This window comes from Plectropomus leopardus, chromosome 13 (assembly GCF_008729295.1).
Source record: "Plectropomus leopardus isolate mb chromosome 13, YSFRI_Pleo_2.0, whole genome shotgun sequence".
Lineage (NCBI taxonomy): Eukaryota > Metazoa > Chordata > Actinopteri > Perciformes > Serranidae > Plectropomus > Plectropomus leopardus.
In genome coordinates, this window is record NC_056475.1 from 23,386,376 (window position 1) to 23,413,076 (window position 26,701).

At 39.2% G+C, this 26,701-nt stretch overlaps 1 protein-coding gene across 3 annotated transcripts in view; it reads left to right on the forward strand.

The window, feature by feature from the left end:
* The window catches only part of ltbp3 (latent transforming growth factor beta binding protein 3), a 40,836-nt gene extending 16,804 nt beyond the window's left edge, over positions 1 to 24,032 (forward strand). The window contains exons 2-29 of one of the 3 annotated variants that reach the window (XM_042498943.1): positions 1,671 to 1,931; positions 2,518 to 2,681; positions 2,779 to 2,884; positions 5,430 to 5,516; positions 5,694 to 5,810; positions 5,914 to 6,075; positions 6,564 to 6,671; positions 6,779 to 6,792; positions 6,873 to 6,942; positions 7,196 to 7,273; positions 8,901 to 9,023; positions 10,781 to 10,912; positions 11,005 to 11,133; positions 11,278 to 11,397; positions 12,786 to 12,908; positions 13,025 to 13,147; positions 13,630 to 13,749; positions 14,504 to 14,632; positions 14,932 to 15,105; positions 15,406 to 15,486; positions 15,747 to 15,875; positions 16,562 to 16,699; positions 16,805 to 16,945; positions 19,323 to 19,451; positions 21,533 to 21,694; positions 21,780 to 21,869; positions 21,988 to 22,116; positions 23,001 to 24,032. In XM_042498943.1, coding sequence (XP_042354877.1) covers positions 1,671 to 1,931; positions 2,518 to 2,681; positions 2,779 to 2,884; positions 5,430 to 5,516; positions 5,694 to 5,810; positions 5,914 to 6,075; positions 6,564 to 6,671; positions 6,779 to 6,792; positions 6,873 to 6,942; positions 7,196 to 7,273; positions 8,901 to 9,023; positions 10,781 to 10,912; positions 11,005 to 11,133; positions 11,278 to 11,397; positions 12,786 to 12,908; positions 13,025 to 13,147; positions 13,630 to 13,749; positions 14,504 to 14,632; positions 14,932 to 15,105; positions 15,406 to 15,486; positions 15,747 to 15,875; positions 16,562 to 16,699; positions 16,805 to 16,945; positions 19,323 to 19,451; positions 21,533 to 21,694; positions 21,780 to 21,869; positions 21,988 to 22,116; positions 23,001 to 23,152 — 3,491 coding nt within the window. In that variant the 3' untranslated portion in view covers positions 23,153 to 24,032. Of the gene's footprint in view, positions 1 to 1,670; positions 1,932 to 2,517; positions 2,682 to 2,778; positions 2,885 to 5,429; positions 5,517 to 5,693; positions 5,811 to 5,913; positions 6,076 to 6,563; positions 6,672 to 6,778; positions 6,793 to 6,872; positions 6,943 to 7,195; positions 7,274 to 8,897; positions 9,024 to 10,780; positions 10,913 to 11,004; positions 11,134 to 11,277; positions 11,398 to 12,785; positions 12,909 to 13,024; positions 13,148 to 13,629; positions 13,750 to 14,503; positions 14,633 to 14,931; positions 15,106 to 15,405; positions 15,487 to 15,746; positions 15,876 to 16,561; positions 16,700 to 16,804; positions 16,946 to 19,322; positions 19,452 to 21,532; positions 21,695 to 21,779; positions 21,870 to 21,987; positions 22,117 to 23,000 lie in introns of all 3 variants that reach the window. The other 2 variants (XM_042498942.1, XM_042498944.1) reach the window with 2 other exon arrangements.
* The last annotated feature ends 2,669 nt before the right edge of the window (positions 24,033 to 26,701 follow it).

Genomic DNA, 26,701 nt, shown 5'->3' on the forward strand with positions numbered 1-26,701 from the left:
TGCAGTAGGTTGAAAAATGCTGATCATACTTTCCTAGAGTTCAAAGTGACATCTTCGAATAGTTTTTGTTGTTTGATTAACAGTCCAAAATGTGTGAAAAACTTAGTATTTTGCGATTTTTGCATAAAGAAACATCACGCTTTTTGAAAATCATCAGCACATTACATGGAGGTTATCAGTTGTCACCATTATAATGCTTCAGAAGAAATAAGCTGCACCTACCACTGGACAAGAAGGTGCATGATTTTAGTTACATTAAGTATGTTTGTTATGTAACATAACCTGATGTAAGTGATGTATGTTACATCAATATTGACTCCAAGGTGAAAGTCCTATGTTTGTTTGACCCATCCATCCACCGAGACCTCTTCCCTATTTAGACTTTGGGTGGTATTATTGTTGGTGTCACTACTGCAAAGATTCACTTTCTGTTTTCCTCAGAGCCTCAAAACTACCACAGTTTCCACAGGTACTTTGGTTGTTCCACCGTCTGCCATTTCAGCTACTAACAGCAAGGAACTTAAAATGATATTCTTTAGTATTTGGGGATAGCCACTGGTGGTACCGGGAAAAACAAGGGCGCTATCCCCTTTCTGTTTTCGTTTTGCACCTTTTGATAAACAGATTGTACCTTTCAGCAGACAGAATTAGGTACTGAAAATAGAGCCTGTAGGGAACCAGTCTTAACACAGATGGTGTCATTATTCTATAGCCAATACAATGGGTAATCAACACTTATATATTCACTTATATTCTGACTGATTGCATTTTGTCGTGGTGGTAGTGTATGGCTGTTTGTTTTAAGTTGTAAAGTTTGGCTGCTGGGATTAGAAAACATACTTATACATGCTTGAACACGGATTCATAGAATGGTATTGAAACATATTTTGGGTAGTGATACTAAAATTCCCATAACTGTGGATATTACCCAGCACTAGTATGTGTAAAGAGTGCTGAGATAAGGTGGTCTTCCTGACTGAACTATTTCTTCATTAGCGGTCCCAGAAGTACAACTATTGTTTGTTTTCAGTTTTTTTCTCTCAGGTCTCTCCCTGGATACATGGCTTCCTCGTCGTTTTCTCCACAGTCCTGCTCGCTCCCTCTCTCTTTCCTCTGATTGTTCTATTGTGGGAATTTCAAAAACAACTGGACTTAACATAAACACAATGGGAGACCCAATAAAACCGCAGTGAATACGGTGTATGCCATGAATCTCCCTCCAGCCAGAAGCTTTCCCATAGATTTCAAGATCTTTCCCATATGTCAGAATAAAGCTGTTAAGCAGATCAATGACTTTATCTGCTTTCCTGCTCAGATGCTGCTGCTGCTAACTGGCTGGAGGGACCTGTTAGTCCGTCATGCTGATGTGACTTTTACAGCGCCACTCAAAGTGAATACTTAACGTAGTCCGAGTCATGCCAGAAACTTTTCTGTCTGTCTGCCGTATCTCTGTGATATTACACTAAATCATCAGTCTGTCTGAGGTGATTGGATCCAAAATGAGAAATTCCAGTCTGATGAGACTCATAAATAACTCTTACTTTTTGGTTTTATAACTTATTATTTGCTTGTGTTGCTCATGTGTGTAAACTTTTCCTCTCATCTGATGATTCATAGCTCTGAACTGTTGACCCTCAGTATGACAACTCTCCCCCTGTCTCTCTCTGCAGTTGTGTGTCCCCTGACGTGCATGAATGGAGGAGTATGCAGCTCGAGGAAACACTGCCTGTGCCCGCCTGGCTTCACCGGCCGGCTCTGCCAGTTTCCACTCCACCAGACGCAGCAAGCTCAGGCAGCGCGAGGCAACAAGCAGCCTGTCTACCCCATATCTATGAAGCCAGACGGACAGAAACTAGTGGAGCAATTAAGCATAGGACGTACCCAGTTGACGCACTCTGTGTTCACCCTGCCCATGTCACACTCATCTGAAGGTATCTATAGTCCTTTTTGCGCTCTATAGAGCTGAGATTTCTCTTTTTTATGCCTCCTTTGCATTTTACACAGAACAAATGGCTGCATCATTCTGCTCAAGTGTGAGATTTTAGATAGCACACCGGCATCGCAGAAACAAAAGAAGTGTGACTGGCGTGAAAAAATAAAAATGGCTTCACATGGCAGTAACATTCTCTGTTATGTGGAAGCTGAGCTCGTCTTCTGCTCGGAGGGTAAGGAGCTCCCGAATCTCATTGTTTTCCCACTTTGCGAACATTTCCGTCTGCTGTTCTTCTTCGTTGAGCTAGCTGCTAACAGCTACTTTTTTAAAATATCCTGTGGTGGGTCGCACACACATAGAGCATATAAACATGGACAACACGTCCCTACTTATCCCTGCTCTGCTTAAGTGAATCCAAAATTTTGCTGATACGGTATTACCAGTATTCCTGCCCTGACCAGCCAGTGTGAAAGAGGCTTTTCATTCACCAAATGCCAGAATTTTTGCATCCATTGGTTGGCTTTGATTGATGGGGAAAATATATTTTTGTGATGCATTTTGTTCCAACTTTTCTCTATTTTCAGTGCAGTTTAATGTACGTGTTCACCACACGCCAGACACCTCTGTTGTCATTCAACCTCTCGACCACTCAGATGTCAAGCCTCCTCACAAGACAGGGCCACGCCCGATCCCCTCGAGACACAAACCAAAGGGGCGCTGCTTCCAGGAGACAACACCCAAACAAGCTGTGAGATTAGACACAAGGATACTCTCACGGTCAATCCTGAAAGCCTTTTCTTTTATCATCTCCAATGATAACGTTTCTCTTTCTCGTCTTGCTTTAGTGCAACAGCACCCCGCTTCCTGTTCTGACCAATCAGGAGGACTGCTGCGGCAGCGTGGGGAACTCATGGGGACAAAACAAGTGTTATCAGTGCCCCAAACTACCAAGTGAGTTACTGTTTAAAGTCACTTTTTCCAGCTTTGTGGAACCACCCACTGTTTGTTTACTCTTATCTTTGTTCTTTTTTTAAATGCAACAAATTATTGTCTTAAAGTAGACGTTGGTATTTTTACCCCATTTACATCTTGTGTATTCTCGAGAACAAATTATTGTTTGTCGAGCCAAAAATGTCAAACATCCCCTGCAATTTATCCCTTCCACCTTCAAAAATTATGGCCCTGGATTAAAACAATCACTCCATACCTCTATAAAAGTGAGTTCATGAAAGTTAGTGGTGAGGTGGAGGTAGGGAGTGTGTGAACGGTTAAAAGCGGAAGAAATTACGGGAATCACATACAGACAGTGAGACAGAAAAAGAGAATGTGGAAAATAACCCTCTACTTAAGTGTGTTCCTATGGGCCTGCCCAGTGCAGGACTGTCATCACACTGCTGGAGATTGAATTTCAAGAAAATCTTGGCTACTCACGTTTTTCCACTCTGCTATTATTCCGTCTCTCAGTTCTGACTCAGACAATGCGGCCTTTGACAAAACCTGATACTGTACGTCTGGTTAGTCTTTAGATAATTGGAATCCTTCCTGGAGTGCTGTCTGCTTTGTTACATTCATATCCACTTATAAGCTCCTTGTTTTTTTCAATGAAAATGGCTAAAGTGAGCTGTGATCTTTCCCCTCTTTTTATTGTGTTTTCAGAATTTTTGTGTGAGTGCTGTCTTCCCACAGCTCTCTAATAAAACTGCAGTACATGTTGTTACTCCCTCATGGAGAGACGAACATTCTTCTGTTTGAGAGGTTCGAGGCTCATTAAGGGAAAGAATAGAAACAAGAATAATGCATTGTTAGTTCAAACCTCATGAAAGACTTTTCTATTCTGTAACAAGCTACAATTCACCAAAGGCATCATAAAAATAATGTCATTGGAAAAGAACAAGAAAGGCAGAGAAAGAAGAAAAGAATAAATCTGAGTTTGTCCAATCATAAAAATCAGGCCAAAATGTTAAAGGAGTGGTTTGACATTTTGGGGAAACAAGCTTGTTTGCTTTCATGTATGAAGCCAGCAGCCTTGTCGCAACCAGGAAGAGCCAGGCGGGCTGTTTCCCCCTGTTTCAGTCTTTATGCAAAGCTAAGCTGTTGGCTGCTGGCTGTAGCCTTAGATATAACTGACAGATATGAAAGTGGTATCAGTGTTCTCATCTAACTCTCCGCCAGCAAGTGAATAATCGTACTTCTCAAAATGTCAAACTTTTGCTTGTCAAATTGGCCACAGTAGCTTCAACACTGTAACAACATTGTTGCCAAAAACACAACTGCCTCTGTGATGTGACTGCATGTACTGAATCTATTGTGTTGTTTTACATGTTTTGAGACTATTAATAATACACACATTCACATGACATATTCACATAATCGATTTAACTTAACCCAACAATTTTTTTAACACAAGTATAATTTAAAGTAATGTAACAGCAAAATAATTTTGTGTCAGTTTGAGTCAATTTAGCAGCCACACATTTCTCTATAATCTGTAGGAGTGGCTGGTCCACCTTAATAGTCCACCTTAAGTGAGCCGGGTCAGTTTCCAATGTGAGGATAACTTCAGAGCTAACTTCATTCACTTTAATCAGCAGATGGCAAGCAAAACAGGAGAGCTTTGCTTGGGCCTTGAGGAGTTGTAGCATATTTGTACGGACAAATTGTCTTAACTGTGCACACACTGCAGTGCTACTTTTCACTTAATACAGCTCCGGTCGCTGCAGCCTCACTGTCACCATTACCAGCACACACACACACACACACACACGCACACACATGCTGTTTTTATTTTGACCACACATTTGCTTGGTTGAGGCACCGAAATCTACATTATGATTCAGTCCGGTAGATACCCTTCAGATAGGAACTGGCTTCAGTACCTAACCATATTCAGCACTGCATGTGTAGCAAGGGAAAGTTTTCTTATTCAGCGGGGAACTGATAAACACATACGTCAGCTGAGTAAGCGGCCCTTCATTGTGGCCCCACAACACATGAGCGTACACACTGGTGAAACAATGTGGCCACATGCTGCCCAGATCCAATGTAGTCTGAGGGATCGGATCTCAAGATGCATTGATGATGCATTTGGTGCATTCACAACTGTTCTGATCACCAAGGAAGCATGTTGATACCATGTCTTAATAGGGCCTCTTTTTCAGAAAGATACAAAAATTTTACCCCCAATGTAGCGGATTAAGTAAAGCACCATTTGGGGGCTTCATGACAGGCTAAACATCTGGTAAAATTTGCTGACACTTTTGAACTTTTAACATTTGCTGATATTGTTGAAGTTAGTGTGGGGATGGTTCACTTTTTTACAGGCTGAATATTTTTTAAGAGCTGAGGTTCCACTGTTATATTAAATGATCAAACTTAATCTAAGCTGTATTTCGGTTTGTGTCATCCACCCATAGCCCTGCTCATTCCAGACACACTATTTCACTCATGCTTTTCTCACCTTCCCCTCTGTGCCCCGCTGTGTCTTCTTCTCCCTCAGATGCATCAGTCAAGCATACCATCGTGGAAGACTCCGGCTCCACCTGTCCGCAAGGCTATAAAAGATTCAACAGCACTCACTGTCAAGGTAACACAGGCAGAATGTAGCTTATGACAAACACAGGGCTCAGTTTGGCAGTTGTTCAGTTTTTATGTACTTAATAAAGCTGCAGGGATGAAGCTGTGGTATCACTTTCTAAATAGATATCATCCTTCACAGTATATCAAAATAACCATTTCACCACCATTTCTCACAACCTCAAAGATATCAACGAGTGCTCCCTGCAGGGCGTCTGTCAGAACGGAGACTGTCTGAACACGCTGGGCAGCTTCAAATGTTCGTGCAAGGGGGGTTTCGTGTTGGAAAGGAATCGATGTGTTGGTAAGTAAGAGGTTCTGTTCTCTGCCTTTCTCTGAAAATCCACTTAAATGACATTATATTTAAATTCCAAAATGATTCCCAAATCAAACCTTGTTGTCTCCAGCTTCAGAGTCTCCAGCTGAGCAGGGTCAGTGCTTCCGGATAGCGTCTGAGGCCAGGGGCTGCGAGCACGCGCTGCCCACCAGCCTCACACAGGAGATGTGTTGCTGCACGGTGGGCAAAGCCTGGGGTCGCAACTGTGAAAGATGTCCTCAGGTGGGCACAGGTGAGTGTACGGAAGCTGAGAAAATGTGCTCATGACATTATCTGTCTCTGCGTCTGCATGTGAATACATTTTATGATCACAGAAATTCATGGTTTTGCCACAGGTGTATGTTAAAATGATCATTTTTCAGAGCATGAGTTAATTTTATCTTGACTTAAAAATTGTATTAGAATAACCATTAAGTTTGATTTATTGTTGTGATTATTTTGAGTCATGATGCAGCTCAAGGTCTTGTAAAAGGAACATCCCAAAATCAAAACTACATATTTTTCCTCTTATATGTAGTGCTGTTTATCAATGTAGCTTGTTTTGGTGTAAATTGCTGAGTATCGGAGATGTTGGCCATAGAGCTGTCCGCCTTCTCTACAGTATAATGGAACTAGATGGCACTTGGCTTGTGGTGCTCAGAGTGCAAAAATACTAAAAAAAAAAAAAAAAAGTAAGTAAAATAGAGTAACAGTAAAATTCTCTCTCCATGTGGTGCTCAGCGGCCTTCAGTAAAATCTGCCCTGCTGGGAAAGGATACTTTCTCCAAAATACAAGAGAGATTGTGGCGTTCGCTCCCATTGTATTACCCCGTAAGACCGAGAAGGAGGGTGAGTCCTCCACCACTCAGGAGTTTCTAATATTTCTACTTGTGAGTGCCTTGTATGAATCACGTGAATTCACACTTGTAATAATCCTTTATCTCTTTTCCTTTCAGAACCAAAGCGGCCGGTAAGACTTCATTCCTCTTTTTGATTCTTCGTTGATGTAAGTTATTGCCGTTGTGAAATCTGATTACGTCTTTCAACCAGGAGAGGCCTCCAGAGACGGTGACTGCTGTGCAGCAGTCTCCCACCAGCACCAGCAGCCCTCGTGTGCCTGGTAAACTCACCTCTAACCTCACCAGTCACAGTCATACCCAGTAACTGCACTGATAGAACATTTTGAAGGGAAAATGTCTTTGCTACTGGTACTTACGTGTTGTCACAGTGAGGGGAAAGTGTCTACAACAGTGATTAGTGTAGAGAAATGCTCCCTGTGTGTGGTAAAGACAAAAATCTCAGGACTTAAGTTCAACATGTCATATTGCCTCCTGAAGCCTGTCCACTTCATCTCTCTTCTGTTGGATCCACAGTTGTTAAACCCACCCCTCCAACAATCATCAGATTGACCCCAGACAATGATCCCTTCGAAACACAGACAAAAGTCTTGCGTGAGTTCCCTGCAAACCAACTCAAACATCCGCTCTGCTTTAACCTTAATGTAGACAGTTACTCCTGTAAAGGCTGGTTCATGTTTTATGCGCCTCGAAAGTGGGAAACCCAGCTTTCCACATTGCCCAGTAAGAGAAGATACAGTAGTGAGCTTTCGGACCATCACTCACACATGACATGTTGACTTTTTTCATGTAACAAACATAATTTATGACAGCATCCAAGAGTCATTTACACACTAGGTCAATCCTTTTTGATGGAAATGATTGAAAAAAAGAGTCCCCAGTTGAATGCATGCTTCTTTGATTTTTAACTAACGGTTTTGGACACATTGCATGTCTGGTGCATTCAGCCATGAAGCATGAACCAGCCTTAAAGCGGACTTTAGTATTTTTTCAACCTTGACCCTATTTTCCAACATTTGTCTTGAGTGGCAGCAACAATTTTTAAACTGGTCTAGTTTTGAGAGAGACTGCTGCAGAAATGAAACAGGCTGCAATACAACAATTGGAGCATTTGTGCACCGTTCACTTAAAGTGCTTGTCTTTTTCTACTTTATGTGTTTGACAACCTCATGGAAAGGACCCTACAGAGACAGACCTTTTTGTTAAGGAGTAAGATCCATTTTGTTTAACAGCCTACAATTGCCAAACCCACCAAACTCTGTTTAAAAAAGCTGTAATCTAATCACTGTAAAACACACTGCATTCAAAGTTGACAGAAACAAATTAAAACACACAAAAGCCGTCTTGGTTTGTCTTTTCACTGTTCCAACAATCACCATTTCTGATAGGCTGAAATAACCCTTAGTTTACACAGCTGAAAATATTCTGGCTCTATGCACTCTAAAATGGCTGTTTTTTATATGGAGTCTGGTTGGTTTGGCAATAGGGTGTTTTGGGACTTTTTCTAATTAAAAAGAAAGGATTTAAATCTTTCACTAAAGGTCTATCTCTGTAGGGACCCTTCCCATACAGTTGTTAGACACTTAAACTAATACTGTGAGTCTGTCAGTGACAAAATGAAACACTTCAGTGGAAGTAAATTGATGGTGCACAAATGCCCCAAATAGGTACATTGCAGCCTGTTTTGTTACTGCTGGCTGCAGAGCTCTTGCTTAATACTGGACCAGTTTCAGAAACTGTTTTTTCAATTAGTCACTTATATGCAAATTATGAGAAAATAGGGTCCAGGTTAAAAATACCAAAGCCAACCTTTATGGCTATGTTCACACTCTTTGTGTTTTATGGAAGCAAGTGTTGCCATTACTACATTTCATGCTGGTATTTTAAAGCAGGTTATGTAGGGCACTTTGTTTGCATAAACAGAAAACATTTCTAAAGGAGTGTTGGATATCTATCTCTGATTCTGGCCTGTGAAACCTTTTCTTAAGTTTTCATTTATGATTTTTAGAAGCTCAATACAGTTCCTCTTTCACCCGCCTCTCTTTGTCTTTTTGACTGATACCTGTCGTTGGCTTTGATAAGAACAAGCTCGAGGCAACTAAAAAAGATTTAAGTACAGCATGGGTGTGACCAGCTTTATATATATCCACACACATACATCTGTGTATCTATATATATATGCATGTATATATATGATGCCTGTGTTCCCTCCTTGAAGCAGAGACAGATGAATGCAGGCTGAGGAACATTTGTGGTCATGGCGAGTGTGAGAACAGCCTGAACGGCCCCATCTGTCACTGTCACCCTGGCTACCGTCTCAACCCGCAGAAGAACATCTGTGAGGGTAAGAGACAATGGTAGAGACAGAAGCTGAAGGAGGAGGTGATGGATATCGAAGTTTCTTATGCATGGATTTCCCCTAGCAAGCAAACATTTCCCACCCACAAACAGATATGCAGCTGATATGAGAGGAAAATGTTACTGTCCTTGAATTCTAAGCAGTGGCTCTCATCATGTGTACTGAGTAATATGCGGATACGGTCTGAAAGGTTGGAATTAAAAATAGTCGGCTTTTGGAATTTATCATTCTCATTATTGTTTCCTGAAGTCAATAATAGATAAATCAAAAGGTGATATGGTATGACAATGATAAATGAAAAGATTTAATGAAAATGAAATTATTACTAGAGAGACAATTACGGTGATTATTAATCCACACATTAATGCATAAATCCTAATATTTACAATCAGTATTTTGACTTAAACTTGTTTTTGTGTGATGTTAACGATTTTAATTTAGCTTTAATTTATCAAGTGTTTTCTATTCAGCTGTGTTGTTGTCCAGCTTTAGTAAAGGGGCACTCATTTTATACATGGTGGTGAGTTCACTTGTCATCAGTAGTATGACTCAGGCAGCCTGCATAAACAGTTGTATAATGTCTTTCGCGGCTCTGAGGAGAGTTGTTTGAGACAATCTTTTGGCATGGGCATAGAGACTGAACATTTGATAAAAAAAGTCTGCATCACAAACTAGGAGTGTTGGATTGAAAGCTGTGAGCATTTACTAGCCACGAGGGATACTATTGCTGCCTTTAAATGGAACTTGTGAGCTCATGGTTATGACATTAGAAACCTTGTACATGATTTGCTTCATGATGAAGCAGTTAAGTCCTGAGAACGCTGCTGCTAGGCAACGGCAGCATGGACGCCAAAAGAGCCACCAAGGCTAGCAATTTAGCAAGCTAGTGAGTAACGTAATGCAGGAAATGCAAACGTATAATAAAGGAGGACAAAGATGAGACAGCTGTTAATATCAACATTTTCCAAAGACAAAAAAAAAATTTATTTCACAAAAAAAAAAACTTCCATGGCCTCCGCCATTTCTTAAAACGTCAGTCAGCACATCATAACTCGTGAACTTGGAGCTTTTAGAAAATTTTCATATCTAGGGTTATTGGATGGCATCTTTGATTTAAAATACTGTTGGGCAACATGAGAAATTTAGGATCCAGAACTGTAAGAGCTTGACCTGTTAAAAGTAAAAAAAATCAGGATAAAATGTCATCTGCTGCTTTGAATTTGATGGGTTTTATGTGGTATATCCCTTTAAGAAACAAACATTTAATTTAAATAACATTTTATTGCATATTATTAAGTAAAATGTGAAAGCAGATAAGCCGTAAAAGACATTTTTGCTAAAATTGTGAACCTGGCTGTAATAAGTTTCTCTGACAACTTCAATGACATTGGTTAAAATGATTGTCTCTGGATTTAAAAATAAATGAATTATATATATATATATATATATATATATTTATATATATTTATATATACATATATATATATGTAATTGTCATGTCCTCTGAGAGTGAAATGAATGGATTTGCATGGTGAGCGGAGTAGTTTTTGTCACTTATGTGAACGGTTCTGGACGAAAATACACTGTCACTGAAAGATAAATGGACATGTGATGAAAAACATTTCCTGGAGTCAGAGCACTGTTTCCTCTGAGCTCTGTGACCCTCTGTTGTCTGTCTGTCATGTACACTGTTGTTGTTATCATGTTATTGAGATCATTTTTCCTTCTCTCATGTTGTCCAGATGATAATGAATGTGACTCAGAGCCGTGCGGCCATGGCAGAGGCCTTTGCGTCAACATAGAAGGAGCGTACAAATGCCTCTGTCGTCAGGGTTATAAACACATGGTGCAGCATGGGAGACTCAAGTGTGTAGGTAAGCTAGGCTGATTGATTTCCATGTTAAAATGTTTTTCTGTTCTCTAAGCTATCAGATCCTGCATTGGCTCTATCCTTTGTGTTTCGCAGATGTGAATGAATGCTCTAAGCAGGACATCTGTGGTGTCGGAGGCCAGTGTATCAACCTGCCCGGTTCTTATAAATGTGAATGTCACAGCGGCTTTAGGAGCAAGTCACACCGTCATCCAACCTGTGAAGGTACAAAGACACTGATTATTACGACAGTATGGATATTAGTGCACAGGCTCTCTGCTGACAAAACACTTATTACATGTGCGTCACCATAACCTGGTTGCGTCTGTACTCTGCGTATGGGTGTGTGACTCTTCTCATTTATTCCAGACATAAATGAGTGTTTGAACCCCGACACTTGTCCCAATGAGCAATGTGAGAACACGCCGGGCTCATATGAGTGTGTTCCTTGCTTGCCTGGTCATGAGGCCCGCGCTGGCATTTGCTATGGTGAGTGAAACCCAGCTATACAACAAAATCCATCACTTAACTTTTTTTTTTTTTTTAAATCTTCCCTTTCTGTCAGAGTGTTTTTGCGGAGCACTGCCATCATCAGGATTTCTTGTGGATCCATAAAAATCCTTAAAAGATAAGAAAATAAGGCCTTCACTAGTATTAAAATGTCTTAAATAAGTTCTTCAAAAGTCCTAAAAATGTTAAGACATTGCATTGTAAAACATCAAAATAATTGGTATTGTTATCTATAACTGACCAATTGGCTCTTGCATTAACGTCACACAGATCAGAATGGTGGAACCAACAACACACATATGTTATTTCCAGCTGGGATACTCAGAGCAGAGCACATAAGGAAATGCAGATTCAGCCAAAATTAGCATTTTAGCCAATATTTCATGGAATGGCTGAAACCAGTACAAGGCAATGCATATGAGGCTCTGTGTGTTTTATGCAGAAAAAAGAAATTCAAACTCAAGATGGGAATCAAGGCAGTGGAATCTCACGTGCAGAGTGAGAAACACATAATCGCTAAGTCATGGGTTATGTTACAATAAACATTTGGGTAAAATTGTCCCTTTAAAAAATGTCCTTAACGTTACATAAGTGTTTGTTTGTTTCTTTCTTTCGTTCTTTCTTCAGTTGTGGTTGATGTAAAATTTGTCTTCAATTTTGTTCCAAGTAAATAAATAAAAATAAAAATAAATTAATTAAAATAATAATAATAATGATACTAAAAACTTTTCTTAGGCTATAGGAAACCTGCATCATGCAAAATACCAAGAAGAAGTTTTCCTACTCTTTCAGTGATGGATGTTTGCAGTTATGTCACTCCCATCTGTGTTATCTGGCTATTATGTGCAAAATGAGCCCTGTGAAAAATGGAAAGTGATAAAATTAAGCCAGTAGGTTTTCAGGCATCTTTACAGGGAAATATCTTATATCAACCTACTGTAAAAGGAAAAACCTATTCCCTATATCATGATAAATTTACACATTTGACTAATTTGTCCATCACTTTTTCAGTGATTTCAGACACTCAAAAGTATTGTTATTTTATCATGAGGTAATATATCAGGTGATAAAGCAGTTTTTAAGTTACCTGCACTACACACTACAGCTGCAGTGATGTAAAAAATATACTGATACCAGCATCAGCTGAGCTCTGGAAAAAAACTTGAATTTAATATTGTGAAGGTTTACTGTAATGATTATAAAAAAAATGTAATCAAGCCTTGTTTAAAAACTAACATTTGAAAGTGTGTCAGTAATGTGCAGTTGACTGTAGAAAGAGTCCAAATTAAAAAAAAAAATAGCATTACTACAAACATGTTATTGCATAACTGTAAATAACTTTTTACGTCTCCTACATGTTTGACCAGACATTAATGAGTGTCAGAAGCCTGGCATCTGTCCTAACGGCCGCTGTGAGAACCTCCCCGGTACTTACCGCTGCCTGTGCAATGAGGGCTTCCTCCCATCCTCAGACAGCAAAGGCTGCGGTGGTGAGTAATGCTCAAACCTAACCTTTACATAATGTTACTGAGACTAAAGGTCCTAACAATACGGTTGAGTGATTTGATGGCCGTTTGGTACTGAAGTTTTCCATTCTCCCAAACAGACATTGATGAGTGTGAGGACGTCAGGCTGTGTGCGTACGGCCACTGCATCAATACAGAAGGCTCCTTCCAGTGCCAGTGCTACCCGGGATACCAGCGCACACAGGAAGGCAGCCACTGTGAAGGCATGAATTATTCAACACATCATGTATTCCAGTAGTGTTCACATTAGGGTTGTACTGACTGTCACTTTTTTTTTAACATTCAAAGCTTCTGTTGAGGTTTTTCAATTTAGCTTTAAATGTCTGCTGTCATATTTTATGATATCAGCACCCTAAAAAAAAATCCTCGGACCAAAGTTAAACAGAATGAATAGGCTTCCAAAAAAAATATAAGATAAAAAGCTGCCTAACATTTAAACATCAATGTTATATAAATGAAGCTTTGAAATGAAGCTTTGAAGCTATGAATTATTATTTCTGTAAAGCCCAGTTCACATGGACCCAATATGCAAGTTGTTGTCACTTTAAACCCCCTTTAAATAACGAATCAGCGCTGGACTGTCCAAATAAAGTGTGACTGAGTTTAGATTGGTCTTGACCAGTTCATTAATCCTGCTCTCTACATGCTTCAAATTCCATCATTGTTTTTATTTCCTTCCCTTCAGATATCAATGAGTGTGAGAGACCATCAAACTGTCAGAGAGGCCGCTGTATCAACAATATGGGCTCATACCACTGCGAGTGCCAGAAGGGTTACACACTGGTTGGAGGCCGAAGGTGCCAAGGTCAGTCTCAGACCTGTGTTAGAAAACAGGATGCTGTCTGTTATTTTGCTAACAAGTGACTCGTATGCAGGAGATCGTGAGCTAAATTGCATCTTCAAAGGTCCAGTGTGTAGTATTTAGGAGCATATACTTGCAGAAGTGTTCAGTAATATTTACTACTGTAATGATTTCATTAGTGTATAATCACCTGAAACTGAGAATAGTGTAGTAGTAGTATTTTTGTTGCCGTTCATTTTTAAATATGGAGGTTGTCCACTTCCATGTAGTCTGCCATGTTGTTCTACAGTAACCCAGAATGGACAAACCAAAAATTTGCTCTAGATACACCATTTGTGTTTTCACGTTTTTTTTGTGAGCCACCGTAGTTCTGGAACATGCCAAGCACACAGCAAGAGTCAATCGGTTGCAATCTGCAACCTCACCACTAGTTGCCAGTAAATCATACATACTGGTTCTTTAAGTTTGTTTAATTTACCGGATCTTCAACTTGTGATTATTTTGTGTCATCACTGACAGGTGTTCTTTATACATCTTACACAAGATGAAGCTTTGCTTTGTGGGTAAAAGTAGTGCATGTGCTATGGATTTGCCAATATTTTAAATGTCTGAACAAATATACCAAATGTATTCGTACCTCATGCTGAAAAATATTAAATATGTTTTAAAAAAAGAACAAAATCTACTTGTTTGCAACTCAGGTGGTGTTTGGATTTAAAATAAACACTCAGAGCAGCATGTGTGATTTCCCTTTCAGACATAGACGAATGCGCCGCTGACAGAAGCCTCTGCCAGCCCTTCGGCTCTTGTGAGAACAGACCAGGCTCCTATGTGTGTGCCTGTAATCACGGTTTTGTCCTCTCAGAGGACAAACACAGCTGTGAGGGTAAGCCTGCTCTGATTCCGTCTGCTTTACCATAGACCCACATTTATCCCAGATCTTAAACCAGGCCTGAGCATTTAATCCCTGCCCCTTCCCGAACCCAAAACATTTCAGTTCAAACCAATCTGAAGGCCTGCATGTCAAACAATTATAATTATTAGATATTTATTACAAAATCCCATTCCTATATGAACCAAGCCACAAACAGAAATTAAAAGTAATGCCAGTTTGGTCCAGTCCAGTCGCTTGATGTGTACACTAAAACCAATGTTTCCTAACATTCCCAATGTTTGCTCCTGCAGCAGTTCGAGTGGTGAAGGATGAAAAGAAGGAGTGCTACCTGAACCTCGATGACACTGTGTTCTGTGACAGCGTCCTGGCCACCAATGTCACTAAGCAGGAATGCTGCTGCTCCACCATCGGAGTGGGATGGGGAGATCACTGCGAGATCTATCCCTGTCCAGTCTCCCAGTCAGGTACATCTACACTACAGTGCACTGTGTGTGCATAATGCAAGTAAACACCAATTCAACTCAAGTTATGGGTAGGTTTGTAGCTTAGTGTGTCGAATATGTTACTAAAAAGGGTTTGGACAAAACTGACTTTAGTTTGCATGGTGAGATTTTGATATTTGTAAATGCTGTGTGCTAACACCAATAGAGGGGGTTCTATTTCTGTTGGGTTCACTATTGCTACATGCACGAATCTGGGTTTAAGTGTCCAATAAATGGGGAACATCTACTGTACTGTTTATTAAACTGGTCCTCTCCACACAGACGAGTTCCGCTTCCTGTGCCCAAATGGGGAAGGCCTCTACCATGATGAAGGACTTCTGTACAGCCTGCCTGTCTACCATGGTAGATATTATACAGCTTGGGTCACAAAATTCACATACACACAAGCTACACAATAAAAAGTTATTCCTGCATTTGCACTAAAATTCCGTGTTAAAAACAAACCAACAATATAAAAACGATCACAGCACCTAAGTTTGGTACTTGTCGATATAAATTGTCAGTTCCTCAGAAGAATAGTAAACAGCCCTCATTACGTCAAACACTTTGTGGGAAGTGCCGATCTGTTCTTGAAAAGAGATTTTTCCTTTCCTTGACTGCAGATATCGACGAGTGCTCTTTGTTTGCTGAAGAAATCTGTAAGAAAGGTCGCTGTGAGAACACACAGCCGGGCTACGAGTGCTACTGTCAACAGGGCTTCTACTATGACGGCAACCTTCTTGAGTGTATCGGTAAGTGCATAGATATGAAGGTGTGGACTTGAAACACATGACTTGGACTCGAGTCACATATTTTGCTGACTTAAGACTGGACTTGACGAACTTGACAAAGACTTACAACTCAACTTGGGCTTTAACACTAATGCCTCATGACTTTTCTTGGACTTACTTGAGCCTTTTAACTTGAAAATACTTGATACTTCCCCCCAAGCCAATTTGGAAAGAGAAAGTTATAGACATTTTTCTATTATGAGATGAGTTAAAAACAACAAGACAGAACAGAAACACACAAAGCTGCTACTTTTATGGCACAGGTTGGTATGGTACTATATGCTATGAAAGTATAATTTCAGCACCACTTTTCATGATAAGTTCAGTTACGCTTGATTACCAAATGTATTTAAAAAAAAATACTAGTTTTAAAAAGCATTCATGATTATGGTAAGTTTGATGTGTAATGTGGTAAATGTGTTGACTTCCTTAGAACTCGAAAGTCAAAACTTAGGACTTGGAGCTTGACTTCAGAGACTTGAGACTAACTTGTGACTTGCAGTACAATGACTTGGTCCCACCTCTGGCAGATCCCCACTATAAAATGGCACCTAAAAAACATCTGTAAACACGCTGTAAAAGCTTTGTTTTGTAGACGCTCAGTAACAGATCACTGTTTTTCTTTGTGGTTTTACGTTCTCCCTCAGATGTGAACGAATGCCACGACGAGTCTCTTTGCACTAACGGTCACTGCATCAACACTGAAGGGTCCTTCTACTGCAACTGTAAACGACCATGGACTCTACACTCCAACAAGAAGACGTGTGTGATCGCAACAGTAGCGGGTGAGTAAAATCTCCTAGAAACCCTGACTGCTTATACTGCATTTAATTACTTTTTGTTCTTAGAGGAATCATCTTGAGCTCTGAATCAACCTTTTTGTCCTACAGATGTGAATGAGTGTGAGGACCCAGCCAACTGTAAGAATGGACACTGTGTGGACACTCCGGGGTCCTACTATTGCATCTGCTCTCCACCCTGGACCCTGGCCACTGACCGTAACAGCTGTGTGACTCCTGAGGAGCAGGCTGGTGAGTGCAGACCCTGTGCAAAAAGGGTATTATGAAGAGCAACGAGGCAGTGGTGAGCAACAGCAGTTTATTTTAGAAATGGCAAAACAAAGAAATGATAGTGTTGGTTGTCTGTGTTTGTGGGAGGCAGTGTATGTGAGACAGAACTTATTTCTGTGCCAAGCTGAATAAAGATGGTGCACAAATCTATTCACCTTTTGTAGGTGTCATAGTATTAAACAGAGTCAAGAACAGATGTCTTTTTTTAAGATATTGGTCTTAATGGAAGGCTCTAATAACATAATATTGAGGAGACAGACTTTTTGCACACAAGATTATATATCAGATGTTTTCATCACATTATAAGTGGCTGAAGAGGGTTTTTGTGATCTTACTTTACATTCTGTAATGGACGTTGTTAAGAAGGGACTTTATAGAGGAACAATTTTGAAAGTGCCCAATAATTTCTTTATGTATAGTGATGACAGCATGATGATGTTGGGAGAAATATTACAGAGCCATTCAGAGCCAAACCAAGCAAAAGTAAAAATAAATGCAGCTCAGTGCTCAAATACGTTTTAGCTGTGATAAAGATATGTGCTGAAATGAAATAACAGTATTTCACAGACTAGCTCCAGCTCTATTACTGCTTGATATTCTATAACCTTATATAACTCAAGTGACTAGTTACACTTGTAATCATTATTTCATGTAACTGCTGCCTGCTGATATAATAGTTTCTCACATTGAAAATTGTCAATATTCATTTTTTCAAGGAGAAATGTACATTTACATCTACAAAGTGGCCGCTGAAGTGGCCACCTTGTTTTTAATGACATACCAGGGGTTTTGTGATGTTTTCTGGCCAAGCACCATGTTAGGATAAAAAGGAGTGGCTGTCGCATTTGCTCCATATAACCTGAAGCCAATGCTGTGGTTGTATTGATGAAGAATCCAGGTTGACCCGGTCATTGATTCAGGACTCTCTGATAACATCTGGTGAAGAGCTCTGTCTCAAACTTGGAGTTCACTTTGTATCCCCACTCATGGCCAGAGTTTGGGGAAATGCAGTTAAACTGTGCTCTGTTTAAGGCTGCAGCCAGCATACATGCAGAGGCAAGTGTAGTAAGGAATGATTAATGAATGACATTGGGGGACAAATATCAGATGGCCATGCATAACCATATAGTCAGAGCTATTTTGTAGAAAGTGCAAATGTTATGAACTCTTGTTCCCTTTACACTCAGAATGAACTCACCTGAGCCCAGGACCGTAAAGTTCTAGTTTAAGAGAGTGAGGTTCTGTTGCTGTTCTTTGCAGATGATGCTGTCCTTTGCCGTGGTTTGTGGCCATCAATATTTACTAGAGGAGTTTGCAGCTGTGTGTTGGACAGTTGGGACACAAAACATTGCCTCCAAGATTGAAAAAGTGGTTACTTCCCACAAATGAGAACATAGAGCATTACTCTGTCCAGGCAATCTTTGTACCGATCAGCTTTCATCAGCTTTTTGGGTGATTCTGATGTAGCCAGTGGATATCCCGTTACGGGATATCTTGGCCTAGACAGTCTTATCAGTCGTTTTAGTTTGTGTAACAAGTTTGAGGGACTGAATGGATGTGAATGTGGCTTATCCTGTAATGGCCTGGATTTAGAAAAGATAGTTTGGAAAACATGGTAGATTTTGAACATACCTTCTAAATGCGCACTAGACCCTCATTTTCAGGTTTTAGTCTAGTGACACAATATTTTGTGTTATTCAATCTTTAAGGAAAAAATAAACACCAAGAACATCCCCATACACACTGGCATAGATTGCGGTATCATTTTCTCTGCAAACTGCCTGCAAACTTCCAAGCAGATGAAGGATTCTTTAGTTGGAGTATTGTTGGAACTAAGCTTCCTATTTTAACCTGCAGCCTTTTTGCAGATATCACACTGTGGTTTATACCAGCTGCAGTGTTATGCATGACCAAAGCTCATTTTTGTCATAATCTGAACTTTGCATGCAACATTCATGGTAGAAACGTGAACAGAAAGCAAACTAGACATACAGGTAGTGGACACAATAAAAGTACCCACTGTACATTGTTATCCAAACCAATGACGTGTCACTGCAATGATTGTTGCAGCTTGTAATGTTCAATTTTTGTTGAGATTGTTTCAGAGTTGATTCAACACTCTGTGACTTGATAAACTGAAGGTTGAATCAACATTTTTTTGATATAGTCTCGTGAAAATTTGAATTTTGTGTAGAAACTTCACAAAATATAGAATTATTGTATTGAATTTCATGATGTAGCACAATTTTTTAAGTTATTGTGTCCACCACCTACAGACTAAGAGCTGGCCCCAAGCAGATGTTCATACTGTAACCAGTGTCTGTGGTGCCCTTTGCAGATGTGAATGAGTGCCAGGACCCCTCGTACTGTAAGAATGGGAGGTGTGAGAACACGCCCGGCTCCTTTCACTGTTTTTGCGACCCTCCCCTCACCTTCAGTGCAGCGCTGAAACAGTGCGTCTATGACGGTGGGTAAAATCAGCGTCAGCTCACCTGAGCATGACCGATCCAAATGAGTTTTGGCTTACCTCGACATCTGCCGCTCATCTTGCTCTTTTTAATTCCTCCCAACTTGTGTCCCATCTGGCGTGTACTGGCTTTATGTTTCCCCTCTTACCGACTTTACAGAGACACTTTCCCATTCTTTGGAGATCCCACTTTGTGTAGTTATTACAAATACATATTGAATGCATGCACTTATGCACACAAAGCAGTATCTGAGCATGTTCAATGCAAGGAAAAAGTGATTACTTTGGGCATTTTCCCTGCATGTTTTTTGTTTTTTTTACCAAAACAATTTGTGTTGTGCTGTTATAAATGATGAATTGATTTGTTCTGGTAGAGAAAAGACAGACTCAGCATTTGAAAACTGCTCATTTTTTTTAGTGTAGAATGGCCTGACCTCATTAGTGATTTTGTTTTGCATGCAATAAGTGATTATGTGATTCATAGTACTTTAATGTGTTTACCTACCATTTTTTACAGAGTAATCAACATCTTTAATATGGCTGGTTTAACATATGTAATTAACACTACAAGGCTGCTTAAATGTGATGCATTGTAACCAGCAGACCAAAAAAATGACATTGAACACTCTAAAATACTCTGTCTTCACAATTACAGAAGACATAGAATCATAAAGAACCACAAGCAAGGAGCCGTAACAATAAACTGTTTGCCTAATGAGTAAACACGCCGACACCTGATCACACAGTTATTAATTTCACACTCATTGATAAATGCTTGTTATTTTTTTTATTCTTTAATATGAGTTTAACATTTGTCTGTACAGTATATTCCAATAGTTGTAAGTGTGAATAAATAACATAGTCTATTAAAGCTAATAAAAATGTTACTTTATCCAAAACTTCATGTAAAAAAATCCTCCTCCTCTTCCAAAGGCTTCTAATGGCATTTGCTTGTGTTGACCACAGCTTTTTGAAATCAACCAATCAGAGCCGTGGAGTCTCAAACGCAGCCATCCTGTCAATTTCTGCTCATGAATTTCCGTCAAACTGTCAAACTAGGCAACACAGATCAAATATGAATCAAGACTGCATTGCCTATTTCTTATCTCAAAGGTTTTCAAAAACTTTTTTTAGTGTACAGTTTAGCTGTAAAATGAGAGAGTCGGTGCTTCATTTTGGCTTGACTGTTTCCAACATTGCTGCGGGGTCACAAAGTTTCTCATGCTACAGCTAAACAGTAACTAAACAGTACATTAAAATATGTTTTGAAAACATTTAGGGCCAGAAATAGGCAATGTAGTAACATAATCTTGATTCATATTTGATCTATTTGTTTACAGTTCACAAGCAGTGACTGACACGTTAGGGACTGCTCGGCTCTGATTGGTTGTTGTTCGCATGTGGTAATGCCACTAGAGCACTAAGAGGAAGCAAAGGAACATGATTTTTCTTCAGAGAGTATCTGTCTTATGTACTACTGTGTCGATATAGTGACAGTGTCAGCAAATATGACAAAAGTTTGTTTTTAGAAAAATGACCAACTATAGCTTTAAAGCATATTAACTTCTACATGCCTTGACCAGATACTATACAAATAATACATAGAAGGTTCAGTCTGTTTTTTCTTTAGCTGTATCTGTTACTTACAGAGAACACATGTTGTATGACAAAGCTAGCTGAAAAATGTTTACGGTTACTGGAGGATATACAGGTACTTAATGTGTTTTGAGGCAGACTAATTGCTGCACTTTGGCTCATGCATGCTTGGAGAGGCTTGTGACCTCCGTTAACTCCCAACCATAATGAGCATCTAAAGACAATAAGCATTGCATACATTTTGTGCTCTTAACTTGTGTATATACTATTATTTGTACGTTTTTCTTTTTTCACTGAAGCATTTTTATGTAAGGAGCTTTCATAATGTGATATTATTCTTAGAGCTCAGAGACTTGCTGAATGTGGCTTTCTGTACATATGTACTGGCACTTTTCTGATAGTGCCTGATTTCTCACATTTTACCTTTAATTTTTACGCTATACTTAACATGAAATGTCTGTTTTTTGTTTGTCTGTTTTACTCAGATCGCACTGCAGCCCACAAGGATGTGTGTTTCCTGCAGGTTGACGAGGGCTTGATCTGCAGCGAGCCCAGGAACGGCATGGTGGTGACGTACTCAGAGTGCTGCTGTCACTACGGTCGCGGCTGGGGGCCCGAGTGTAACACCTGTCCACCCAGAAACTCAGGTGATCAAACTGAAGACACAACTGGCCAGTCAGACATTTTTTTCCTTTATTTGAAGCTAAAAAGACATTCATTTTTTGTGTGCAGAGATGTTCAGTCGTCTGTGTGAGATGCATCTAGAGACTGAGTCTGATGGAGAGCAGGATTTCCTGGCAGCTTTCGCCAACTACAACCCAGGTAAAACTATACACCATCCTTGTCAATATATAATCATATGTCTGACACTCTAATGTATTTGACCTCAATCAACCCTTATTTTCTTTCTGCATTTCCCCTTCCTATTTGTCTGTCAAAGGTGACAGTTCAGAGGAGGATTCAGACGAATGCAGCTGTGCAAATGGTCGCTGTGTCCGCTCCTATCTGGGCACAATGTGTGAATGTAACACAGGATTTAGGCTGGACCACTCCCGCACTCGCTGTATAGGTTTGCACTTTCCACTCCTACAAAAATACATTTTTTAAAATTAATCACTTATTGCATTTTAAAGGGAGAGTGCACCACAAAATTTAAAATACATATTTTTTTCTCCCACCTGTATCGCTATTTATTAAACTAGATATTTTTGGTGTGAGTTGCAGAGCGTGATATATCGGCTCAAGAGATGTCTTCCTTCTTTCCGAAATAATGTAACTAGATAGCACTATTTAATACTAATAAGAACTATTTTCTTTCTGTTAAACTCCACCCACCAACTGTATCACCATGCAAAATGAAACATACATCTGATACTAGCTCATCTAGCACCACTGAGGTAGCTAATTTTACAGCTCAGCCAAAGAGGATGCCATTAATGTGTTTATCTTTTGCTGTCACAAGCACAAGCCTCGTGTTCATGAGTAGGTGTACGCTTCCTTCTGCACTGTGATATGGTAAATGGGTGTAGTTCGGAAAAAAGAAAATAGTTCCTACATGAAACAGCTCACAGCAAGGTCTGTGGATTTCCTTCATTAACAAGTCATGAATTCTGGAAAGAGATGTTGCTGTTGAGGTTTTTAAATATATATTCTTTAAACCGAGTGCCATATAGTTTGATTATATTGGAGAGAAGGCAGACACCTTTATGGCTGATATCTCCAACACACAACAATTCCCACCAAAACAATCTACATTGATGAATAAGGGTAAGATGAAAAATATGTATTTTTGGGGTGAACTATCCCTTTAAGGAATGCACAGTAGCCAATAGATGTATATGCATGTAATAGAATGTATATTTAGTAACTTTGTATTTAGCACTGTTTAGCAATGTTTTATTTCATTTTTTTTTTTACAGCTTATTCTCTTTGATAAGTTTTTTTTTCTTTCAGACATTGATGAGTGTGCAGAACCAGGAGCTCGTGGCAGTCCGTGCAAGAACGCTCGCTGCGTGAACACGACAGGCTCATACAAGTGTTTCTGCAAACACGGCTTTGTGGCCACACGCAGGCCAAACACATGTGGCCGACGCAGAGCTCGGTAACCTCTGTGTCACTGTTTATCCCTGTCTACAGTATGCAATACAAACAACAAGCACATGCTGCACACTAACATGTTTGTCTCATGATGCAAATGTGGGACTGCGTGTCGGCAATGAACCCAAAAACATGACTTCTTATCAGGAGCCAAATCATAGCATGAAATGTACAAAACATATCATTTTCACTCCCCATTTCACATATAAAGAAATAATCAGACAAGGAATATGTTTGTTTGTTTGTTCAACATTTTTTGTAATTATTGTTTTTTAAACTGTTTTGTTAAGTTTAAATTGTGCCTTTTTGATTGATCTTCCTGTTGCATTGATCTCTCATTCTTAATTTGGGTGTCAGATCTCAAGCCACCTTGTTTTAAAAGATCTGTGTGGTATTCCTGTTGTCTTCCTCAGCCCATTCAATATTTGCGTACTAAAGGAATGCCATGAGAACTTTTACATGTTGTGGTATTCCCCATTACATTCCCATTCAAGTCCACATTCTTTCATGTTTAATTCTAAATCGACGTCCTCTGATATTGTATTTTCTAACTACACATTGTTGACTTTGTGTTCCTGTACAGTTTGTCCGATGGATCAGCAGCTTCTGTAAGAATGGTCCCTGTCCCACCCCTGTTTATTTGTTGATGTAAAATATGAGAAACCTGAAGTTTTTGTATAATTTGACATGTGCACCGAAATGACTTTAAGCTAGAAAAAGAAGGTCATGCACTTAGCAATGAATAGTGGGAATATTTGCTAAATGTAGCTTATTCTGAGAAAACCAAGAAAGTTTGACATCTGTTGTCATGATTGCTGCATCAAAGTATTTAGAAAACCAAAGACGCTGTTGAGATGAGAAGAATTTGATTAAAAGATGTCAACCAGTCATGCATGTTTTTTGTGTGTGTGTTTGGGATTGTTATGTTTTATGAAAATAGCAAATAGACATCCAGAGTTCACTCACAGTCAGTTTAAGTAGTGTGGGGGACTGCACTGTGGATGATTCAGTGTTGCCTTTCAAGCACACCTAGAAAGCAAATAAACCCAGCACATGGCCGGGTTTCATTTGCTTTACTTATTTACTGTTTTGCATGATACTTCAAAGTATCTGCAGCATTCATAAACAAATTTTGGTTGTTGGCGTGTCATTTTGAATGGAATTTTGTACTGTTCCTCTTCACACATTCTTCAGCATTTCATTGGAGTTTTCAAATATTTTGCAGGATAAAAAAATATTTAGTTTTTCGTAGTATGATTCATTTATCTCCATAAACAAAAATGTTTCAAGTATTCAAATTAGTGGAAATTTGCTGCAGGGGTTTTAGCACTGAAAGTTTGTTTTTTCCTTGAGATGTTTGTGCTTCCAAATTGTTGCTGTAACCTTCTTAGAGCCCACATATAAACAGTGATTCTCTTGAATCTGAAATCTTCAGTCCAACTGATTTATTCCCTGACAGGCAAACAAGTCCCAAGGAGATGTGAATATACTGGAGATAGTGCAGGAAAAGAATGCCATTAATTATTATAAGCTGTCTAAGAAAGCTGAACTCGTCTTTTTTTGTCCCTTAATGATCCCATCTATCTAAATATATATCATACATGTTCAGAAATATCCCCAGATTTCAGTTATCCTTTTCTTAAATGATTCTCAGAATTTGACATGTTTTTATCCCCTCTCTGCTTATTCTGTCTTGCCCAATGTACTTTTCTCAGCCAAAAAATTGTTTTTCTTGTCAGGTCCATAATTTCCTAGGGTATTTTCTGAAAATAACTTTATTTTTTTATTAAATTTACGGAAAATAGAGACTGTTTGACTGGTAAACTTGTCATTAATTCAGATTAATAAAGTGTAACCCAGAAAATGTAATCGTCAGTGCAGCTGGTCAGCAAACACGCATACTATGACGTTTAATTGAAAAGATTTTTCAAATATTTTGTATGTAGAATGATATTTTCATTAATACATAAAATATGAATGATTTACTTGGGTTTAATTAAGCAGGTTTCCTAAAGAAGCTGTAGTAAAACACATTTTCTCCCTTTGTCTTGTCAAAGCTCACTGATAGAGGAAATTGAGGGGAAGGTGGAGGGAATGCGTAAAAGCTGATCTCAGTGTAGTCTGGGTGCACTGAGACGTGGAGGAGCGAAGTGTGGACTGCGTTCAGAAATCTGTTTTATTATGAAAGGTCTCCCTTGTTCAAGGAAAGAGTACACCTTTAATTTGTCCTTATTAGACAAGAAAAAGCTCTAAATACCAGACCAGACATATGTGGCAGTAACAAAATAAGAATACCTCAGTGTGGGTTGGTCAACTTAAAAAAATAATGGAGTATTGTATAAAGGAGACCACAAAGCCCATAGATGACATCTTCAAGATGAAGAACAGCACCAACTTGTGGCCTTTTGTGTTACTATAACTCCACCAGAAACCTCAGTGAACACTAGGGAGCTAGCAAGCTACTTTAAAGCACAGTTTCCCAAAGCTAGCAGATATTTCACACAGGGCAGAGTTGGCTGGAGGATCAGAGCAGAGTTTAGTGATGATGTTGTTCACTTAGAGTAATGCCACTGAGGCCTGTGATCTGGTCCTGTCTTTGTATAAAGTTACCATGAGGCAGGCCCACACACTGCTCCTGCATGAACCCTCTGTAAGGACTACAGGTGAGTGCCAACACTGTGACACCCATTAGCAAACTTCATAATATCCTGTTCATACAAACATTTTTATGAAACATGTCAAGTAGAGGATTGATCTGAGGTGGCTGACCCCTGAACAGGGAGGATCATGTGCTGCTGAAACTCTACATTCATCTTCGTCACTCTAGCTTCCAAATTTTCATCTAATAAAATGCTCCTGTTATGTAACACATCCAGTTAACCTTTTGTTTCTCTTCATTCATTTCCATTCCCAATATGTATGCGTGACTGCACAATCAAATTGCTGCAGTTATTCAAATCATTTCAGATCTTATAATCATAAAATCAGTCTTGTAACTCAAAGTAATGAGTTGACTAAATGTCTGACTTTAACTCTGCAATTTTACCATATGTACCAGCATGCATTAGGGTAAAATTTCACTAGAAAGTTGAATTTATCCAATTTGAAGAGTTACAGGATGAAGGCTTGTTATGTGTTTTTATTGGTGTTTTTCTCTATAATCAGTATCAAAACTATGGGACCCTACTGCAGTTTTCGAGAGAAAAATCATTTTTTCTTAATAAACAAGGTTATTATATTTTTAATTCAGGAAAATACAATTTACAAGATAATTATTTTGTTAATTAAAAAAACAAGGGCAAATTATTTGTCAGTGAAAACTTTTGTCATAATTCTTAGGTAATGATCAACTTAATTTGGCAGAACAGGGCAGATATTTTTTTTCTCAAGTGAATGCACTATGCTCCATTACAAAACAAAGCCGATGATGAAGAAAGATAACCACTTACACCACTCGCTATTTTTTCTCCACAGTCTTAAGCCATATTTTTTAATCTATCAACATGGTTTGGAATTTGCTGTGAACCACATTGCAAAAGGTATTAGATGGCAAAGTT